General features: G+C 53.7%; 1 protein-coding gene across 6 annotated transcripts in view; it reads right to left on the reverse strand.

The window, feature by feature from the left end:
- The window catches only part of FBN3 (fibrillin 3), a 63,299-nt gene that overhangs the window by 32,207 nt on the left and 14,052 nt on the right, over positions 1–17,040 (reverse strand). For 5 of the 6 annotated variants that reach the window (XM_081499232.1, XM_081499235.1, XM_081499234.1 and 2 more), the window contains exons 2-20: positions 16,877–17,014; positions 16,714–16,770; positions 16,322–16,447; positions 14,150–14,374; positions 13,838–13,963; positions 12,970–13,098; positions 11,683–11,808; positions 10,079–10,204; positions 9,544–9,666; positions 9,248–9,373; positions 8,157–8,282; positions 6,451–6,573; positions 6,133–6,255; positions 5,540–5,665; positions 5,296–5,418; positions 4,323–4,445; positions 3,859–4,020; positions 2,857–2,925; positions 1,826–1,951 (exon numbers count right to left, since the gene is read on the reverse strand). In XM_081499232.1, coding sequence (XP_081355358.1) covers positions 1,826–1,951; positions 2,857–2,925; positions 3,859–4,020; positions 4,323–4,445; positions 5,296–5,418; positions 5,540–5,665; positions 6,133–6,255; positions 6,451–6,573; positions 8,157–8,282; positions 9,248–9,373; positions 9,544–9,666; positions 10,079–10,204; positions 11,683–11,808; positions 12,970–13,098; positions 13,838–13,963; positions 14,150–14,374; positions 16,322–16,447; positions 16,714–16,770; positions 16,877–17,014 — 2,403 coding nt within the window. The remainder of the gene's footprint in view (positions 1–1,825; positions 1,952–2,856; positions 2,926–3,858; positions 4,021–4,322; positions 4,446–5,295; positions 5,419–5,539; positions 5,666–6,132; positions 6,256–6,450; positions 6,574–8,156; positions 8,283–9,247; positions 9,374–9,543; positions 9,667–10,078; positions 10,205–11,682; positions 11,809–12,969; positions 13,099–13,837; positions 13,964–14,149; positions 14,375–16,321; positions 16,448–16,713; positions 16,771–16,876; positions 17,015–17,040) is intronic. The other variant, XM_081499230.1, reaches the window with a different exon arrangement.

Here is a 17,040-nt window from a genome sequence, read left to right on the forward strand (position 1 = left end):
ACCATGTGACTTAGTGATTCTAGGAGTTAGATAAAATTTTTGACAAGGACTGGTTATAGAATTTGCCCAGTGCAAATGAAAACCCTTGTTTAAAGTATATGAAGAATTTCAAGATGGCAACAGCAGAGCATTAAACTAAGTGGAGAGGGCTGGGGAGTGGGGGCTTCGGAGTAGAGGGCCCTTGAGCCTGAAAGCTGGAAAGTACTGCAAGACTGCAGCCCTCAAGGGCACAAACTGACCCTGCAAGGCTCCATAGCCAAGGTCAACATTCAGGTTGAAATCTTCCTGCCCTGTGACAGTCAAAAAATGCAGCACACTGCCATATTTGATGACAGATGTTTTCCCTTTTTCTTTTGATAGTCTATGGGATAGGGGAAGCAGGGAGGGATGAAATATTTTTCAAGCATTTTGGGTTCTGACGCTGGTTTGCCAGCTCCCACCTACACATACAAAGGGGCTTTAGAGCTTAGATCTCACCCAGCCTTCACCATTTCCTTGAGTCTCTAAAGCGTGAGAAAACTCTTAAGTGTCCCTTGGGCAGCAAGGAGACCAAACCAGTCAATCCTAAAGGAAATCAACCCTGAATATTCATTAGAAGGACTGATGCTGAAGCTGAAGCTCCAGTACTTTGGCCATATGATGCAAAGAGCCAACTCATTGGAAAAGACCCTGATGCTGGGAAAGACTGAAGGCAGGAGGACAAGGGGGTGACGGAGGATAAGAGGGTTGGATGGCATCACTGACTCAATGGACATGAGTTTGAGCAAACTCTGGGAGATGGTGAAGGAGCAGGGAAAGCCTAGAGTGCTGCAAATAGTGTGACATGACTGAGTGACTGAACAACAACTAGAGCGTGCTGCTCAGAGTGGACAATCTGCGGTCCCTGTGTGCTGACGCTGGTGTCTGGTTGCATGCAGGTGCTCAGCTAACATTGTTGAAAAGAAAAAAAGGAATGGGTTGGTGAACAGATGGATTGATGAAAGAAGGAAGGAATTTGATACATTGTATCAAAACAGCTCAGGCTCAAGGATCAGAATGGCTGGGCTGGGACCCAGTCTTTATCACTTACTAGCTGGTTTTGTGGCTCAGACAGTCAAGAATCCACCTACAATGCAGGAGACTGGGTTTGATCCCTGGGTTGGGAAGATCCCCTGGAGAAGGGAATAGTAACCCACTCCAGTATTCTTGCCTGGAGAATCCCATGGACAGAGGAGCCTGGTGGGCTACAGTTGCCGAGTCGGACGCGACTGAATGACTAACACTTTCACTTTCACCACTCAAGTGACTTAATTAACTCCCTTAGTTTCTGAATCTGAAAAATGGGGTCATAATAGGAACATCTCCCCCATGAGGCTGTTTTGGTAAATGAATGAATGGCACATGCTCAGCACCACAGTGACACACAATCACAGACACCAGTTAACTGTTGGTTGTTACTAAGATGCAAGAGAGGACGGTAAGAGACAAGTGAAGGGGATGCTTAAAGGAAAGGTGTGACTGCTCTTTTGGTGTCTTTTTCCTTTCCTTCTTAGCTCTGGGCCTTGGTCAGCTTTTGCCCTGAGGAAGGGCATGGCTGCTGTGATGACGCCAGATCATTTCCGAGTGGGAAGGAGGCTGGAGGTCAGGCAACGGGGAGATGGGTAAGAAGCAGTGGAGCAGAGGGTGGACTGGTGCATTCCAAGGAAGCCTTCGCAGCCCTTCCAGCGGGCCCTGGGCAGCAAGGCAAGTGAGCAGACTCTGGAGTGGGGCATGTGAACCCCCAGGCCCTGAAGAGGAGGTGAGGCTGGGAAGAAATGCAGGCAGGGAGGAGAGGGCTCAAGCTCACCCTCACAGATGCGGGTGTCCTCATTGAGGTGGTAGCCGGGTGGGCACTCGCACTGGAAGCTACCGAAGGTGTTGACACAGTTGCCCCCCTGGCACAGCCCTGGCAGCTCCTGGCATTCGTCAATGTCTGTCAGGAAGTGAGGAAGCTGTGCTCGGAAGCTACACCCAAGCAGAGTACCTGGGGGACACCCATGCCTTCCCCTGGGCCCTCCTGCTTCTTTAAGGACACCCAAGAGCTGTTGGATATTTAGAGGCTGTACCCAGACTCTCCTGGGTCAATGTCACCCTGAATTCATCCTCTTTCCCTTCACTGGATAGTCCATCCTCTCATCCATCCATCTATCCATCACAAAGCTCCTTCTTGATGGAATTCTCCAATCTCATCATCCACTTTGGATAGAAGAGTAGATGGATGGATGGGTGGGTAAGTGGGTGGATGGAGATGAAAAGTAGTGGATGAGTGAATAAACAACAATGTGAATGGACAAGAAAATGAGCGTGAATGAATAGTTGCGTGAGTAGGTGGATGAATAAATGAAAGGAGGAATGAGTAGATGGATGGATGGATGTGTGGATGGATGGATATCGGAGGATAGATGTATAAATGGGTAGATAAGAGGATATGAAAAGCAGAGAATGGGTCAAATAAGCAAATGGGTCAATGGATGAAAAGAAGAATGACTGGATGGATGGGCGGGAGGGTAGGTGAGTAGATGATGAATGGATGGATTGTAGATGAGTGGACGGATAAACGTACTTATATGTATGTATATGTGGATGAATGGGTGGAAGGAAGGAAAGAAGAAAGGGTGGATGGATGGATGGGGGATGGACATATGGATGGGTAAATGGGGGATGGATGGATGGGTAGATGGGGATTGGATAGAAGGATGAATCAACAAACCAACAGGTGGAAGAGCTGAGAGGACCTGCCCCCCACCCCAAAGTTGCCCAACTCTGCTCCTTGGTGATGGGAGATGAGAGGAAGATCAATCAGTGGGTATACGGATGGATGGTCTACCAGGAACTCACCTTCCAGGATGACAGTGACGGAATTAGGCCGGAAGCCCTCACCCCCTGGGCACAAGGTTCTGTACTCAGCTGCAAGGGAAAGAAGCTCTTGTGAGGGGCTGTGGGGTGAGGCATTTGGGCAAAGCTCAGGGGAGGCACAGGAGGGGAGGTCCCCTAAAAAGGGCTCAAGAATGGGCCTGGCATCCTGTTACCACAGAAACTACATCCCTTTACCTCCTCAGCCTCTAGGGCCTAGAAACATTGGTACAATCATGGAGGATCTGGTGTCTGTGTGTAAACACTTGTTCACATTCAACACGTGAGCAGATGGATTTCGTGGTGGTAGTTGGGGGTAGGGAGGAAGGATTCTTGTGATCCAAAACCATACTATAATGTGACCACAAGTTTCCCCCATGAAAGGAAGATCCTGCATGTACATTCACACACACACATATGCCCTGGAATAGGTAGACACATGCCTCCCTGCTCCACACCTGAGGACTTTGCACATGCTGTTCCCACTGTACCACACACCCTTCCCTCTACGCTGCCTGGAAAACTCCTACTCATTCTTCAAAACCTCATTCAAGTCCCTCTCCTGGGAAGCCTTCCCTTACCCGCTTCCTCTCCATGGCTTCCTCTTTGGCCATCACTATGTCTCAAACAGACTCTTAGAATCTACTCTCAACAGTCCAGGGACTGTTGGTTTATGGGTGAGGGGCAGCATTCAGTGGCTGTATTTCATCCTTCTCTAGGTTCCCATGCCCTGGGAATTCTCAGTGTTTGTTGACTGACTGAGCAGGCAAGTAAATGTAAACATACAAAGGATGGCAGAGGAGACTTTGGAGAGAGGTCGAGAAGATGAATTGCTGAGAATATGCTGTGTGACCCAGGGTGAGTCCTTCTCCCTCTCTGGTTCCCAGTGTCCCTCCCTTAGCAGAGATGACCCCCTAAGCCCTAAGGGAACCTGGACCAGGGCTAGGTCTCTGTCTTCTCCTGCCGCCACTCCACTCAGGGACTCACTGGTGTTGGCCAGCGGGCACAGCTCACAGGGGTTGCCCCAAGCCCGACCCAGGGAGCAACAGCAGGACGCCCGGGTGACGCCAACCCCGATCTCTGCACTGCAGGAAATGCCACCGTCCCCTCGATCCTGTGTGTCCAGGAAACAGTTCCCGACCCGGGTATCTAAACAGGCAGAAAGGGGTGGTTAGCCAGTGGTGGGGGAGAAATAGGGTGTGTGTGTCTTTGCACCTCTTTGTATGTGTAACTGTGTATTACTCTATGTATGTCTGTGTGTGCATGTGTCTGTGTGCACGTGTGACTCTGCATCTGTCAGTCTAGAGCCCAAAGGCTATATCTCAAAAGACAGGGACGATTGCTCTGGCCAAGGGCTTGTTTGACAGGAGCAGGTGGATGTGGGTGACACAGCATGGCCCCATCCAGCGCATGGACCCCAGAATCCCACCTGCAGCAGAGTGCGTACTTACCCACACAGCCCACGCCACTGGGATTCAGCTCAAAATCCTGGGGGCAGTTGCAGAGGTAGCTGCCGGGGGTGTTGACACACAGGCCGTTGATGCAGTTCACAGGATCTGCACACTCATTCACATCTGTGGGGTGGGGGCACCATCAGCAGGGATCCTCCCCTCTCAACTCACTTCCCTCCTGCCTTTTCCCTGGGGAGTCGAATACCTGGCTGCTGGGGGCTGGTCTTAGGGGCAAGGCCCCTGGGAAGAAAGCCTGATGGGACAGTAGCCTGTCCCAGGCAACTCTGTGCCTTCCCCTGTTCTTTTCTACTTGGCCTGGAGGTTTGCCTTTGCCAGCAGAGTCCATGAGCTAACATACAAAAACCGATATTGACGACATGTTTCAAGCCAGGGGCTGGCAGACTACAACTTGTGGGTCAAATCCGGCCCCCTATCTGTTTGTGTGAATAAAATTTTACTGGTACACAAGCACAGCCATTCATTCACTTATCACCTATGTCTGTTTCTAAGCTACAGGGCAAAGACTGTATGGCCGAAAACTGAAAATATTTACTGGCTGGCCCTTCATTGAAAAAGTCTGCCGACCCCCATTTGGGATAGACAGGTGGGAGACCATTTTGATGGCTGTGGTGGAGGGAGCTTGACTTCATTGATTTACAGCGTCTTTTTTTTTTCTTTTGGCCGCATGGCATGCAGGATGCGAGATCTTAGTTCCCCAACCAGGGATCGAACTTGTGCCCCCTGTAATGGAAGTGTGGAGTCTTAACCACTGGACTGCCAGGGAAGTCTCCCTGATTCACTGCATTTATTTGGGGGATGATAAATGATGATAATGATGAAGGTTAATGGGGAGGGGCACTATTGGAGATGGGGTCAGACAAGGACTCCCTCCACTCTGTAGAGGACATGTGAGAAGAGATCTGTGGGAATCGATGGAACAAGCCTGCCACCCCGAACCCTGCAGACCCCACACCTGTGCAGTTGCCACCACCGCGGTCCAGCTCGTAGCCCTTGTCGCAGATACAACGGAACATCCCTGGCAGGTTCTCACAGCTCCCGAACATACAGATATTCCTGAGCACGCACTCATTCACATCTGAGGAGGAGCGGAGCCCAGGTGAGCACAGCCCAGCCAGCATCTCACTCCTGCTGCCCCCAGCACCAGTGACTCCAGGGACTCCCTGCTCTGCCCGCACCCCGGCTGCCCCAGACCTCACCCTGGCAGGCATGCTGGTCCTCGGTGGGGCTGAAGCCCATCTCGCACTCGCAGCGGTACCCGCCGGGGACATTGAGACACTGCCCGTTCTCGCAAAGGGCCACGTTCTCTGCACACTCGTCCCTGTCTAACGGGACTCAGAGGCGAGGGGCTGGTGGTCAGCTGGTGAGGACCCACATGGTGGGGGCAGGTGGCCCTGATCACTTGAACCCTTCACTGTCACCTGGAGTTCCAGGGAGTTGGCAAGTAGCCCAGGGGGGACTCAGACCCTGACTCAGTGGGCAGGTGACTGAGTCAGGGCCAGGGAGAGGACGGGGGACGTGGTCGCTCACAATCTGGGGTGGAGGGCCAACAGAAAGCAAGTATTCCTGTCCCCACACCCAGAAGACTCCATGTATTCAGAGTCCAGGGGAGAAGACTGCCCCTAAGGGACTCAGGGCCTGGCCTCTGGCCCCAAGGGCTGAAGGCACATCCTTCCTGGCACCCACAGAGCAGTGAGTGTATCAGTGTGAGTCGTGGGCACCTCGGAATCCAGCCCCCTTGGCCATCCTTTCTGGACCCCTCCAGCCCTCCCATCCCATGCCCCGACCTCACCATCACAGGAGAAGCCATCCCCAGAGAAGCCCGGGTGGCAGGTACAGCGGTAGGAGCCGGGGGTGTTGAGGCAGTCAGCTCTCGGGCTGCACCCACGCTCCTTGGAGGCGCATTCATCCAGGTCTGCAGGAGACGGAACCCAGGGTCCCCGAGGTGTGTGCATTAGGGGGCTGTGGGAAGGCAGACCCTCCAAATCCCAACCCTGACCCTCCCCCATGGACATGCCTAAGCCCAGCCACCTCTGCCCGGCTGTAGCCTGCCCACTCACCCCACCCACTTCTGCTTCTCTGCCCAGATCTCTGGCCCCCAGACACTTACCACGGCATTCGAAGCCGTCCCCAACCCAGCCTGGCTGGCAGCTGCAGCTGAAACTCCCAGGGGTGTTGAGGCAGGAGGCGTGACTGTCACAGCTGTGTCCCCCAAGCTCACATTCATCTACATCTGAGAGAAGAGGGGCCCAGGCATAGGAGGGCAGGACCAGGAGATGGGGTGGAGGACAGGGCACCCCCACAAGAGGCCTGGGCCAAGTAGAAACAGGGCTTCAGGTACACAGTGGGGAGACTAAGGGCAGGAGCAGGAGAAAAGACCTTCCCTAGGGTCAGACTGGGCCCAGAAATGCCCCGTCACCACTGTAGGAGCTTCCACCCTCACCCAGAGCCCAAAAGGAAAACCCCCAAACCCAACAGGGCATGACTCCCAGCATGCCCCAGAAATGGTCTGAAATGGCAGCGTGAGAGACTCAGCATAGACAATAAAAGGAACTGTCCTTGGTTAGGATTCCTGGCTTTCACTGAAGGGCTTGGGTTCAATCCCTGGTTGGGGAACTAACATGATACAGCCAAAAAAAAAAAAAAGTCACTGTCTTAATGAATACACTCTCCCTCTAAAGCAGGATTTCCTTCTAAACCAGCGTGTCTAACCCTCAGCCATTTTTTCCATCTCTGCAATGTTCATAAACCACCTAAGTGAGCTACCATTCCCTGAAAGTTTTTCCTTTGTAAGAAAAAATGTTTTATTTGGCTGCACCAGGTCTTAGTTGCGGCATGCGAACTCTTAGTTGCAGCATGTGGGATCTAGTTCCCTGACCAGGGATCGAATCTGGGTCCCCTGCACTGGGAGCAAGGACATAGTCTTAGCCACTAGACCACCAGGGAAGTCCTCGCTAAAAGTTTCTTTACGCTGTCTCCCACTTTTACTTACATGAATGCACTTCAGAAGAAAAATGTATAACAACCATCTCTAAGAAATCATGGTTTGGATGCTCTGTTTTCTAATGTCTGCTTCTAGTATGCATTGAAATAACTACATAATGATGGCAAATAGAATTATGTTCTCCCCCCCAAAAGAGCATGTTTCAATCCTGACTCTCAGAACCTCTGAATGTGGCCTTTTTTGGAAACCAGGTCTTTGTAAATGTAACCAAATTAAAATGAGGTCTTCCTGGATTACAGGGGGTCCTAAGTGCAATGACCGGTGTTCTCGTAAGGAGAGGGAAATTTGGACGCAGAGAGGACAACACCCCAGGATGTCAGACATGGAGACTGGAGTGATGCGTTCAAGGATCGTGGCCACCACCAGAGGTGAGGAGAGAGGAATGGGCCAGTTCTCCCTCTGGACCCCCGAGAAGGAACCAACCCTTCTGACACATGATCTTAGACTCTGCCCTCCAGAACTGTTCTACAGAGAGGAGACATCCGTGGTTCTGAGGCACCAGGTCTGTGGTCATGAACGACTGACATGTTTAAATGTTCATCACTGTGACAGTTAAAAGCTTCAGGCTTGCACGCCTTGGGAACTGCTGTGAATGCTAAGGGATCCAGAGTTCCCCCTGCAGAGCTGTCAAGAGAGCCCCATGGGCACATGATCGGATCCTATTTTTGCTTCAACATGAGGGCCCACCAGTGGAAATGTGTAAGAATGAGGTCTGGCCTTGCTCTGCCCCAAGGGATGGGGTGGACCCCACGGATCCTGAGCTGGTCCCTCAGGGCGCCCCACTGTGTCTGCTCCACTGACCACCAGCTCACCGGAACAGCCCATGGCCCCCTTCCTGACGATGTAACCCAGCTGGCAGTGGCAGACAAAGGAGCCCCTGGTGTTCTCGCAGACCCCATGGAGGCAGATGTGGGGGTTCAGGTCACACTCGTCCACGTCTATGGGTGACAGGAGAAGAAGCAGGTGAGGGTGGGGTACAGCAGCATGGCTGCATGCCCTGCCACATGGGTCCCCTGTGTCCAGTTTCTTTTTGCCCATCTTCTAGGGTAGGGAGCTCCCCTAATTCCAATACTGGGCAGAGATCACCCTATTCCACCCCTGGGCAGCTGCGAGAATTCAGTCAACTTTCTATAGTTCATATTCCATGGAACACATCGGACATACATTCCCCAAAAGATTTTACACCAATAATTAAGAGGATGCTAAGCTAAAGCTAAGGCCTGAAGGCCTTTTCAGAGCCTTTATTGCCAATGCGGATCTGCAAGAAGGGATGGAGGAGGCAGCATTTCCTACTTATCTTGGTCCCAAGCCCTGTTTGTTCAGTGTTTCCTAAGATTCCTGAGCTGGACACATCTCCCTGGGAGGGTTCCATTTTTACATCCTCATACTCTGGCCCCAGCTCTGCCCTGATGGGGTCACCAGTTCACATCTGCTCCCCAGGACCTGTGCCAACCAGCCCCCACCAGAAGACGACAGTGACCCTGGCAGAGACAACAGAGACAAGGTCCTGAAGCAGGGCTCAGAGAACACAGCGACTTTCTATCTCACACACTTTCCTCTGCATAAACCCCATGCTCTACGGTGATCTTATAAGGTGACTCCCAAAGCCAGGCATGCACCCGGCTGTATGTGCTGGGTACACAGTGGGTATTTAATAAAAGTATTCAAGAGAATAAGGTTTGGGGGGCCTCTGCTGCTGTGAACAAGATCCCGCAGGTCTTGGTGCGGGGCCTCAGGGTGCAGGCGGCCAGGAGCAGACCACCAAGAACAAACCTGCATCTCCCCTGCCCACGTGTTCCGGGAACAGGACTAGTGTCTGTGTTGCCCGCCTGTCTCCTTGTGGAAGGCCTGGTGGGTGAAGTGAAGCTGCCTCCTCCACCTGTATGTAGTCCCAGCTCCTTACCTACACACATCCTCATGTCCAGCGTGGCCACAAAGCCGTCATAGCAGAGGCAGCGGTGACCCCCTGGCATGTTGGTGCACTGGCCCCCATCGCAGATGTCCGGATTCTGCTCACATTCGTCCACATCTGGGGGACCAGGGGAGGGGTCGGGCTGCAGGTGGGAAGGGACAGAGGGGGAACCCCAGGGACACTTCTGCGGGGTCAGTGGCCCGGCTAGGGTGTGGCTGGCTTCATTTGGGCTGGGCCAGGTGAGTTCCCACATCCCAGGCTGGAAGGAAGGGGCCGCACCCACCCACCTTCACATGTCCTCCCATCGGGCATCAGAGAGTAGCCAGGTCCACAGCCGCACTGGTAGCTGCCCTTGGTGTTAACACAGTGGACGTGGCAACCACCGTTTCTGGTGAGGCATTCGTCCACATCTGCAGGAGGCAGGGAGAGGTAGGGGGCACTGCCAGAGGTAGGGCAAGGGGAGGTGGGGGGCGTGACCGAGGCGTGACAAGGCAGGAGGCGGGGCAAGGTGAGGGCGTGGCAGGAGGCAGGGTGAGGTAGGGCGAGGTGGGGGCGTGGCAGGAGGCAGGGTGAGGTAGGGCGAGGTGGGGGCGTGGCAGGAGTGTCGCAAGGTGGGAGGCAGGGGAGAGTGAGGGTGTGGTAAGAGGTAGGACGTGATGGGAGGCAGGGCAAGATGGAAGTGGGAGGCTGGGCGAAGTGAGGGCCTGGCGGAGGCACTTCAAGCAGCGGCGGGGGTCAAGGGCAGAGGCAGGGGCTCGGACTGAGGCCAGGAGAGACTGCTGTGGCGGTGGGGGCCGACGCTGGGGGCGGGCGCGGTCTCACCCACGCAGCCTTGGCGGTCAGGTGTGCTCTGGAAGCCGGTATGGCAGGAGCACTGGAAGGCACCGATGACATTGACACACCGGCCGTGCGGACACAGGCCGTCCCTCAGGGAGCACTCGTCCACATCTGCGGGCGAAACAGATGGCTGGGAAGGGCAGCAGGTGGTGGAGTGGTCCCAGGAAAGGCTGGGCCTGTGCACTGGGACAGGCCTTCTGCACTGGGACACATGCATGCATGGTGATGCACTCACACTCTTGCATCTATGGCCCCCCATGGGTGTGAGTCTACACCTCGCCCTCGTACAAACACGTGCGTGAAGTCGTTTCAGTCGTATTCTACTCTTTTCGACCCCATGGACTGCAGCCCTCCAGGCTCCTCTGTCCATTGGATTCTCAAGGCAAAAATTCTGGAGTGGGTTGCCATGCCCTCCTCCAGGGGATCTTCCTGACCCAGAGACTGAACCTGTGTCTCTTATGTCTCCTGCATTGCAGGTGGATTCTCTACTGCTGAGCCACTGGGGAAGCCCAGTACAAATGCGCACCTCACCCTGATCCACACATCCACCCAGGTGCACACTCACAAGACACCCAAAACACACCCTCGACACACACTCACCCTCAGCAGACAGACCCACAACCTGATCCACACAGCCACACGCACACAGCTCACACAGCAGCACACCCTCACACTTATTTGCATGCAAACACAATCACCCTCAGTAGACACACATCTGCAGAGCCAGATGCACACTCAGACCCACAAACACCTCATGCCCACTCATAAACACATTTGCACACCTTGCATTCTGCCCTTGTGTCACATTTTCTTATCCACTCAAGTAGACTCACAAACAACCCTTCTGTGCGTGTGTGCTAAGTCACTTCAGTCGTGTCCGACTCTTTTCGACCCCATGGACTGTAGCCCACCAGGCTCCTCTGTCCATGGGATTCTCCAGGCAAGAATGCTGGAGTGGGTTGCAATGCCCTCCTCCAGGGGATCTTTATGACCCAGGGATCAAACCTGCATCTCCCGTGTCTCCTATACTGCAGGCAGATTCTTAACTGCTGAGCCACTGGGGAAGCCCCAACCCCTGTGTACACACATACAAACACACGCTCAACAGACACACCTACATGCACACAGCCCCCTCCACAAACACACCCACCTGTGTGCAAACACATGCCCACACTTAGACACACACTCTCTCACAAGCTTATGTAGACACACAAATAACCACTCCCATCGCCTTACATAAGAACAATCATCCTTGTGTAGACACTTACACACTCACAGACTCACACAAACAGCGATACATACTCACTCTTGGACAGACGCATTCCCAGAAACACACCTGCATGCTCACACAGACACACAAATACACACTCCTTCCACCTTACAACCACACAAGTGACACTTCACATGGGTGCACAATGACCCACACTCACACACTCGATTTTCCGTTTTCACACAGAAACACACACAAATGTGCTCTCCCAATACCTGATGCATGCGACCACTCATGCACACAAATACACAAGTATGTACTCAGGGAGATGCACAAACACACATACTCGTATCTTCTCCCTCTTGCAAGCCACACTCACCTTCGCAGGCAGTGCCCTCGGCTGCCAGTGCATGTCCATGGGGACACTGGCACTCATAACTCCCCTCTGTGTTGGTACAGGTGCCTCCCCGGCACAGAAGTGGGTCCCGAGCACACTCATCCACATCTGGGCATGTGGAGAGAGAGAGGAGGTGTGAGATGCTGATCAGGGTTGGTGTGATGGGGCTCATGGAAGCTCCCCCCTGTTGCCCTCATCCCCCATCCCTGTCGCCCTGGCTGAGGCCGAGAGCGTCTGGAGCCCTGGGGTGTAGGTGAGCCAGGAAAGTCGGAATGGGAGGGAAGCTGGAATTCTCAGAGTTTTCAGGGACACAGGCTGACATTCCTGGAGCTGAAGGAGGCCCTTTAGCTCCTCAGGGGGCCCTGAGGAGCCCCCTCCCCACCCCAGAAGTGATAGGGGGAAGGCAAGGCCCAGCCCCACGGGGCTTTAGTACACAGAACCAGGGGCCTCACCACTCATCTCAGCACCCTCCTCCCACTCCAGCCTCAGGGGCTTCCTCCCATTTCTCATGTCAACCTCAGGGCCTTTGCACACACTGTTTCCCCCTTCATCTTCCCCCCTCCCCACAACAGCTTCTTCCACCCCTCAGGCCCACCCGAGAGCCTTTGCACACACTGTTCCACCTTTCCACCTTCCCTCCTCCCCACAGCAGCTCCTTCCATCCCTCACATCTACCCCAGGGCCTTTGCACACACTGTTCTCTCTCCACACAACTCTTCAGCCCTTCTTCACCACAATTACTCCCACTCTCTTGGCCCCACAGAATGGGATACATCCCTGGGGTTTTCAGCTCACACTGCACCGTATAGCCCTTTCAAGTGCTTCTAACAGTGGCTCTTTATTTTCTGTTTGTCTAGGGATTTGTTTTATCCTCCCTATTAGGTCCTGAGTTCCAAGGAAATGGCCCCCTGTATCCGAGCTCTCCATAGTTCCCCCAAGGAGATGCATGTGAAACGTTCACTGAATGAATGAGAAAAATGAAAAGGGAAGAGCCTCCTCTCTCCAGGGCCCTCTCCTCTTCTCAGGCTACCCCCACCCTGGGAGAACCTGCCCAAATCTTGGTCCCCATGCTTCTCATCTGAACGCCAGACCCAGTGTCCGGCAGTCTTCGGGGACGACACCCACACCTGCTGTGTCCCAGCTGGATCGTGGCTTATCTCCACTCCTGCCCCCTCCACCCATATCCGGCACAGCAATGTCCCCCCACCCCATTCCTCAGCTCGGCCCCAAGATCCCCGGGCACCACCCTGCCCTGGGGTGGCTGCCTACCCATGCAGTTCTTCATCAGCAGGAAGCCACTCTCGTAGCCACGGAAACACTCACACTTGAAGCTGCCTGGGGTGTTGACACAGGTGCCCTGGCCACAGAGGTCAGGGGAGATGCGGCACTCATCGATGTCTGTGGAGACAGTGGACATGGGCCAGGCCTCCATGTCTGCAGACACCCAGGGCCGCAGGGGAGCCCCAAGTCGCTGAACAGAGCCAGGGAAGTGGAGGTGCTGAGACTGCACCCCCAGATGAGAGCAGGGAATTTCTTTCCAGCCCACAGGCCCCTGGAGGTCACTTTTCTTTTAAATTAATCAATTTATTTACTTGCTGCATTGGGTCTTAGTTGAGGCATGCAGGATCTTTCAGCTGAGGTATGTGGGATCTAGCTCCCTGACCAGGGATCGAACCCAGGCCCCCTGCATTGGAAGCATCGAGTCTTAGCCAAAGGACTACCAGGGAAGTTGCTGGAGGTCACTTTGCCATGCTAAGTTGCTTCATTCTTGTCTGACTCTTTGCAATCCTATGGACCGTAGCCCACCAGACTCCTCTGTCCATGGGATTCTCCAGGTGAGAATAATGGAGTAGGTTGCTTTGCCCTTCTCCAGGGGATCTTCCTGACTCAGAGATCGAACCCGTGTTTCTTCTGTCTCCTGCATTAGCAGGAGGGTTCTTTACCACTAGTGCCACCTTTTGCCAGCCCCTCCTCTTATAGCCAGGATCCTGGAGGCCCAGAAAGGATATTGAGCTGCTCTGGGTCACACAGCAGGCAGGCGGGCAGAACAAGGTCAGTTCTTGCCTTTTAGGTGCCTCTAGTTTGTGGCCCCCCATGTCTGCAGGCACCTGCCAAGGGGACATTGGCAGGTACGTACCTGTGCAGTTCCTTTCCTGGGCATCCAGGGTGAAGCCCCCTGCACAGGAGCAACGGAAGCTGCCCACGGTGTTGCGGCAGGTGCCATGGGCGCATAGTCCAGGGAAGGCTTTGCACTCATTCACATCTGCAGCACAAGAGTACAAAACATCACACTACTCCATGTCCCTGAGTCAGTCCCCTGCCTCCTGAGCACTCACCCCTCTGATCGCAGATATCTGGTCTCTCGCAAACGTGCTTCCCACCTCCAGGCCTCTGCCCACGCTCTGCCCTCTTCCCATCCTCCATCCAGGCTCCCCAAGCCCAAACGCACCTTTATAGAAGGGACGGCCTGACAGGAAGTCCCGGCTGGCAAAGCCCAGCCCCCGGGGACACAGGCTGGTGAAAGCCGGGGACTCGGGCTCAGGGCACGCCTCACATGCGGTGCCCCATGCGGCCCCCACGGTGCAGCAGCAGACATCCATCCGGTACTTGCCCAGCAGGGCAGCCCCGCACTCATCCTCCTTCCAACGCAGGAAACAAAGCTCCAGGCGCATGTCTGCAAGGAGGGGTGGTCACCGGTCCCACCCCTGCCACATTCTGGCTGCCAGGACAAGCAGTGTCCTCCGAAACTTCCTCCCCAGTGGGGAGACTGAATTCCTCAGCTGACACTCCATGTCCTCCAAGTGACTATTTTTTTTTTTTTTTTTTTGCCACACTGGAGGGCTTGTGGAATCTTAGTTCCCCGATCAGGGATCAAACCCAGGGCACTGGCAGTAAAAACAGCTGAGTCTTAACCACTGGACCACAGGGAATTCCCAACAGTTACACTGGAATAAGGGTATAACCCAACAGTTACATTTTTTTTAAATAAAAAATTTTTTAAGATTTTTTTTTGATGTGGACCATTTTTAAAGTCTTTATTGAATTTGTTACAATATTGCTTCTGTTCCATGTTTTGGCTTTTTGGCAGAGAGGCATGTGGGGGTCTTAGCTCCCGGACCAGGGAAGGAACCTGTTCCCCGTGGACTGGAAGGCAAAGTCTTAACCACTAGACCACCGGGGCAGTCCCCCAAAGTTACATTTTAATAATAACTTGCACTGCTAGGAGCTTGCTATGTGCTGGGCACTGTTCCAAGCTCATCAACCCATTTAATCTTCAAAATAACACCAAGAGGAAAATGGTTATCATCATGCTCATTCTACAGGCAAGAAAACTGAGGCAGAGACGGGTTAGGTAGCTGGCCTGAGGCCACACACAGGCAGAGAGAGATTCAAACCAGGCCACCTGGCTCCAGAGTGTGTGTGTTTAATTTGTAAAACCTCCTTAGAATAATCTGGCAATGGATAAGGCTTCCTCAATACCAGACACAATGGTCTAAGACTGGGGCTGGTTAACTATGGCCCAGGGTGCCAGCTGCCCATTTTTGTAACTAAAGTTTTATTGACATACAGTCACATTCATTTATTTCTGTCCTACACAGTAGAGCTGAGTAGCTGCAACAGATTGTGAGGCCCCTAAAGCTGAAAATATTTACTCTCTGGCCCTCTGCAGAAACAGCTGGCTGATCCCTCGACTAGGACAATTTTTCACTCCTTGCAAAAGGAACATACATTTAAGAGGATCCATTTGAGAATGAGACCCTATTACAGAATCTTTAGAAAAAATAAAGATAAACAGAAGTGCCATGACACACAGGGATCCATCTTAAGTTCCTGGGTACCCAATGCGTTGGTCCAGGGCTCCTTAGACAGCATCTCACCTGGCTGTGAATTCAGCAATGTTTTTATTTTTTCTTTACTCGGCTACTTTCTTTCCTTGCTCACATTTTGGGATCAGCAAGAAGGCCTGATGCACACCTGAAGCTCAGTTTAGAAGGAAATCGAAGTTGAAGAGAGTCATCAGGGCCCATCTGCCTTCTGTTGACCAGGCTCCATGGTGCCACCGAGGCGGCCGCTAATGGGTTAATGTTACTATGGGAGGAAAAACTGATAGAATGCAGAGCCCTATGGGCTGGCTGGTGGATGCTTTTGGCCAAGAAATGTCCTATTCAAGATGTTGATGGTGTAAAGCAAGAAGCCCTCCTTGAGGGGGAAAATATCTCAGAGGCTTTGAGCCTGAGGGCAAGCCATTCAGGGTGAGGGTTTGAGCCCTGGACGCTGAGGAAGGGTTGTGGGCATGAATTACCACTCATGATAGAGGTAGGTGCCTCGTGCTCAAATCTACCTCCTGTAAACCTTGTTTGATAGCAAGGAAGAATATACCAAGGTGGCAGGTAACATTCCACAAGATTGTGCCATTTGCAATGAGCTTCATTAGAAGTGCAGTTGATTAGTGGATCCAACCCCTCCAAAAAAAACAAATGTCTTTGGAGACACATTAGCGGAGTCCAGGAGGATCCCCAAGACCCCACCTGTCCCTAGGAAGGGCTTCCAGTTGTTGGGAGTGGAGGCAGTGAAGGAAGTGCAGGCGGCCCTGCACCGGACCCTGCAGGCCCACACTCACCTATGCACAGCCGACCAGAGGTGTCCAATATCAGGCCCTCTGGACACTCGCAGAGGAAGGAGCCAGCAGTGTTGATGCAGCGCCCATTGGGACAGACGCCGGGGAAGACCTCACACTCGTTCACATCTAGGCAGCAGCAAGCAAGGAGAGACAAGAGCTGGAGGCTCCCAGGGAGCTGGCTCCCTAGGGGCTCAAGACACCACGTGGTTCTCGGGGAGGTGGGAAGAGGCAATGCCAGCCTCCTGGGCTGGGGGATTGTGGGGAAGACCCAGATACCAAGGAGGGAGATCACCAATGACTTCAGAGAGGGCCTTAGGCAGCCACCATGACACCTGCCTGCTCCTGGTGGTGGTGGGGGGAGTGGCGGAGAAGTGCACAGGGAGGGGAGTTACCTTCGCAGCTGAGCCCCTTCACTCGGGCGAAGCCTCGGGCACAGGCGGGGTCTGTGACTGGGGAGAGGAGACATTCTCTCCACCCAGATCCAGCGGACCTGTCTCCACCCACGGTTCTCTCAATGGCCAGGGAGCCGCCAGAGCCCGCCCCCCGGGGCATTACCCATGTCACAGCGTTCGCAGGGGCTCCCCCAGGCAGTGCCGAGCGTGGCGCAGCACTCGGAGCGCAGGGTGGCTCCGTGCAGGTTCGCCTCGCAGCGGCCATCCTGAATCTTCAGCCAGCAGGTCCCTTTGGTGCTGTCTGCGGGGAGGGGCCGGCTGTCTCAT

The sequence above is a fragment of the Giraffa tippelskirchi genome, chromosome 6, assembly GCF_054371585.1.
Source record: "Giraffa tippelskirchi isolate mGirTip1 chromosome 6, T2T-mGirTip1v1.2.pri, whole genome shotgun sequence".
In the NCBI taxonomy this organism is placed as follows: domain Eukaryota; kingdom Metazoa; phylum Chordata; class Mammalia; order Artiodactyla; family Giraffidae; genus Giraffa; species Giraffa tippelskirchi.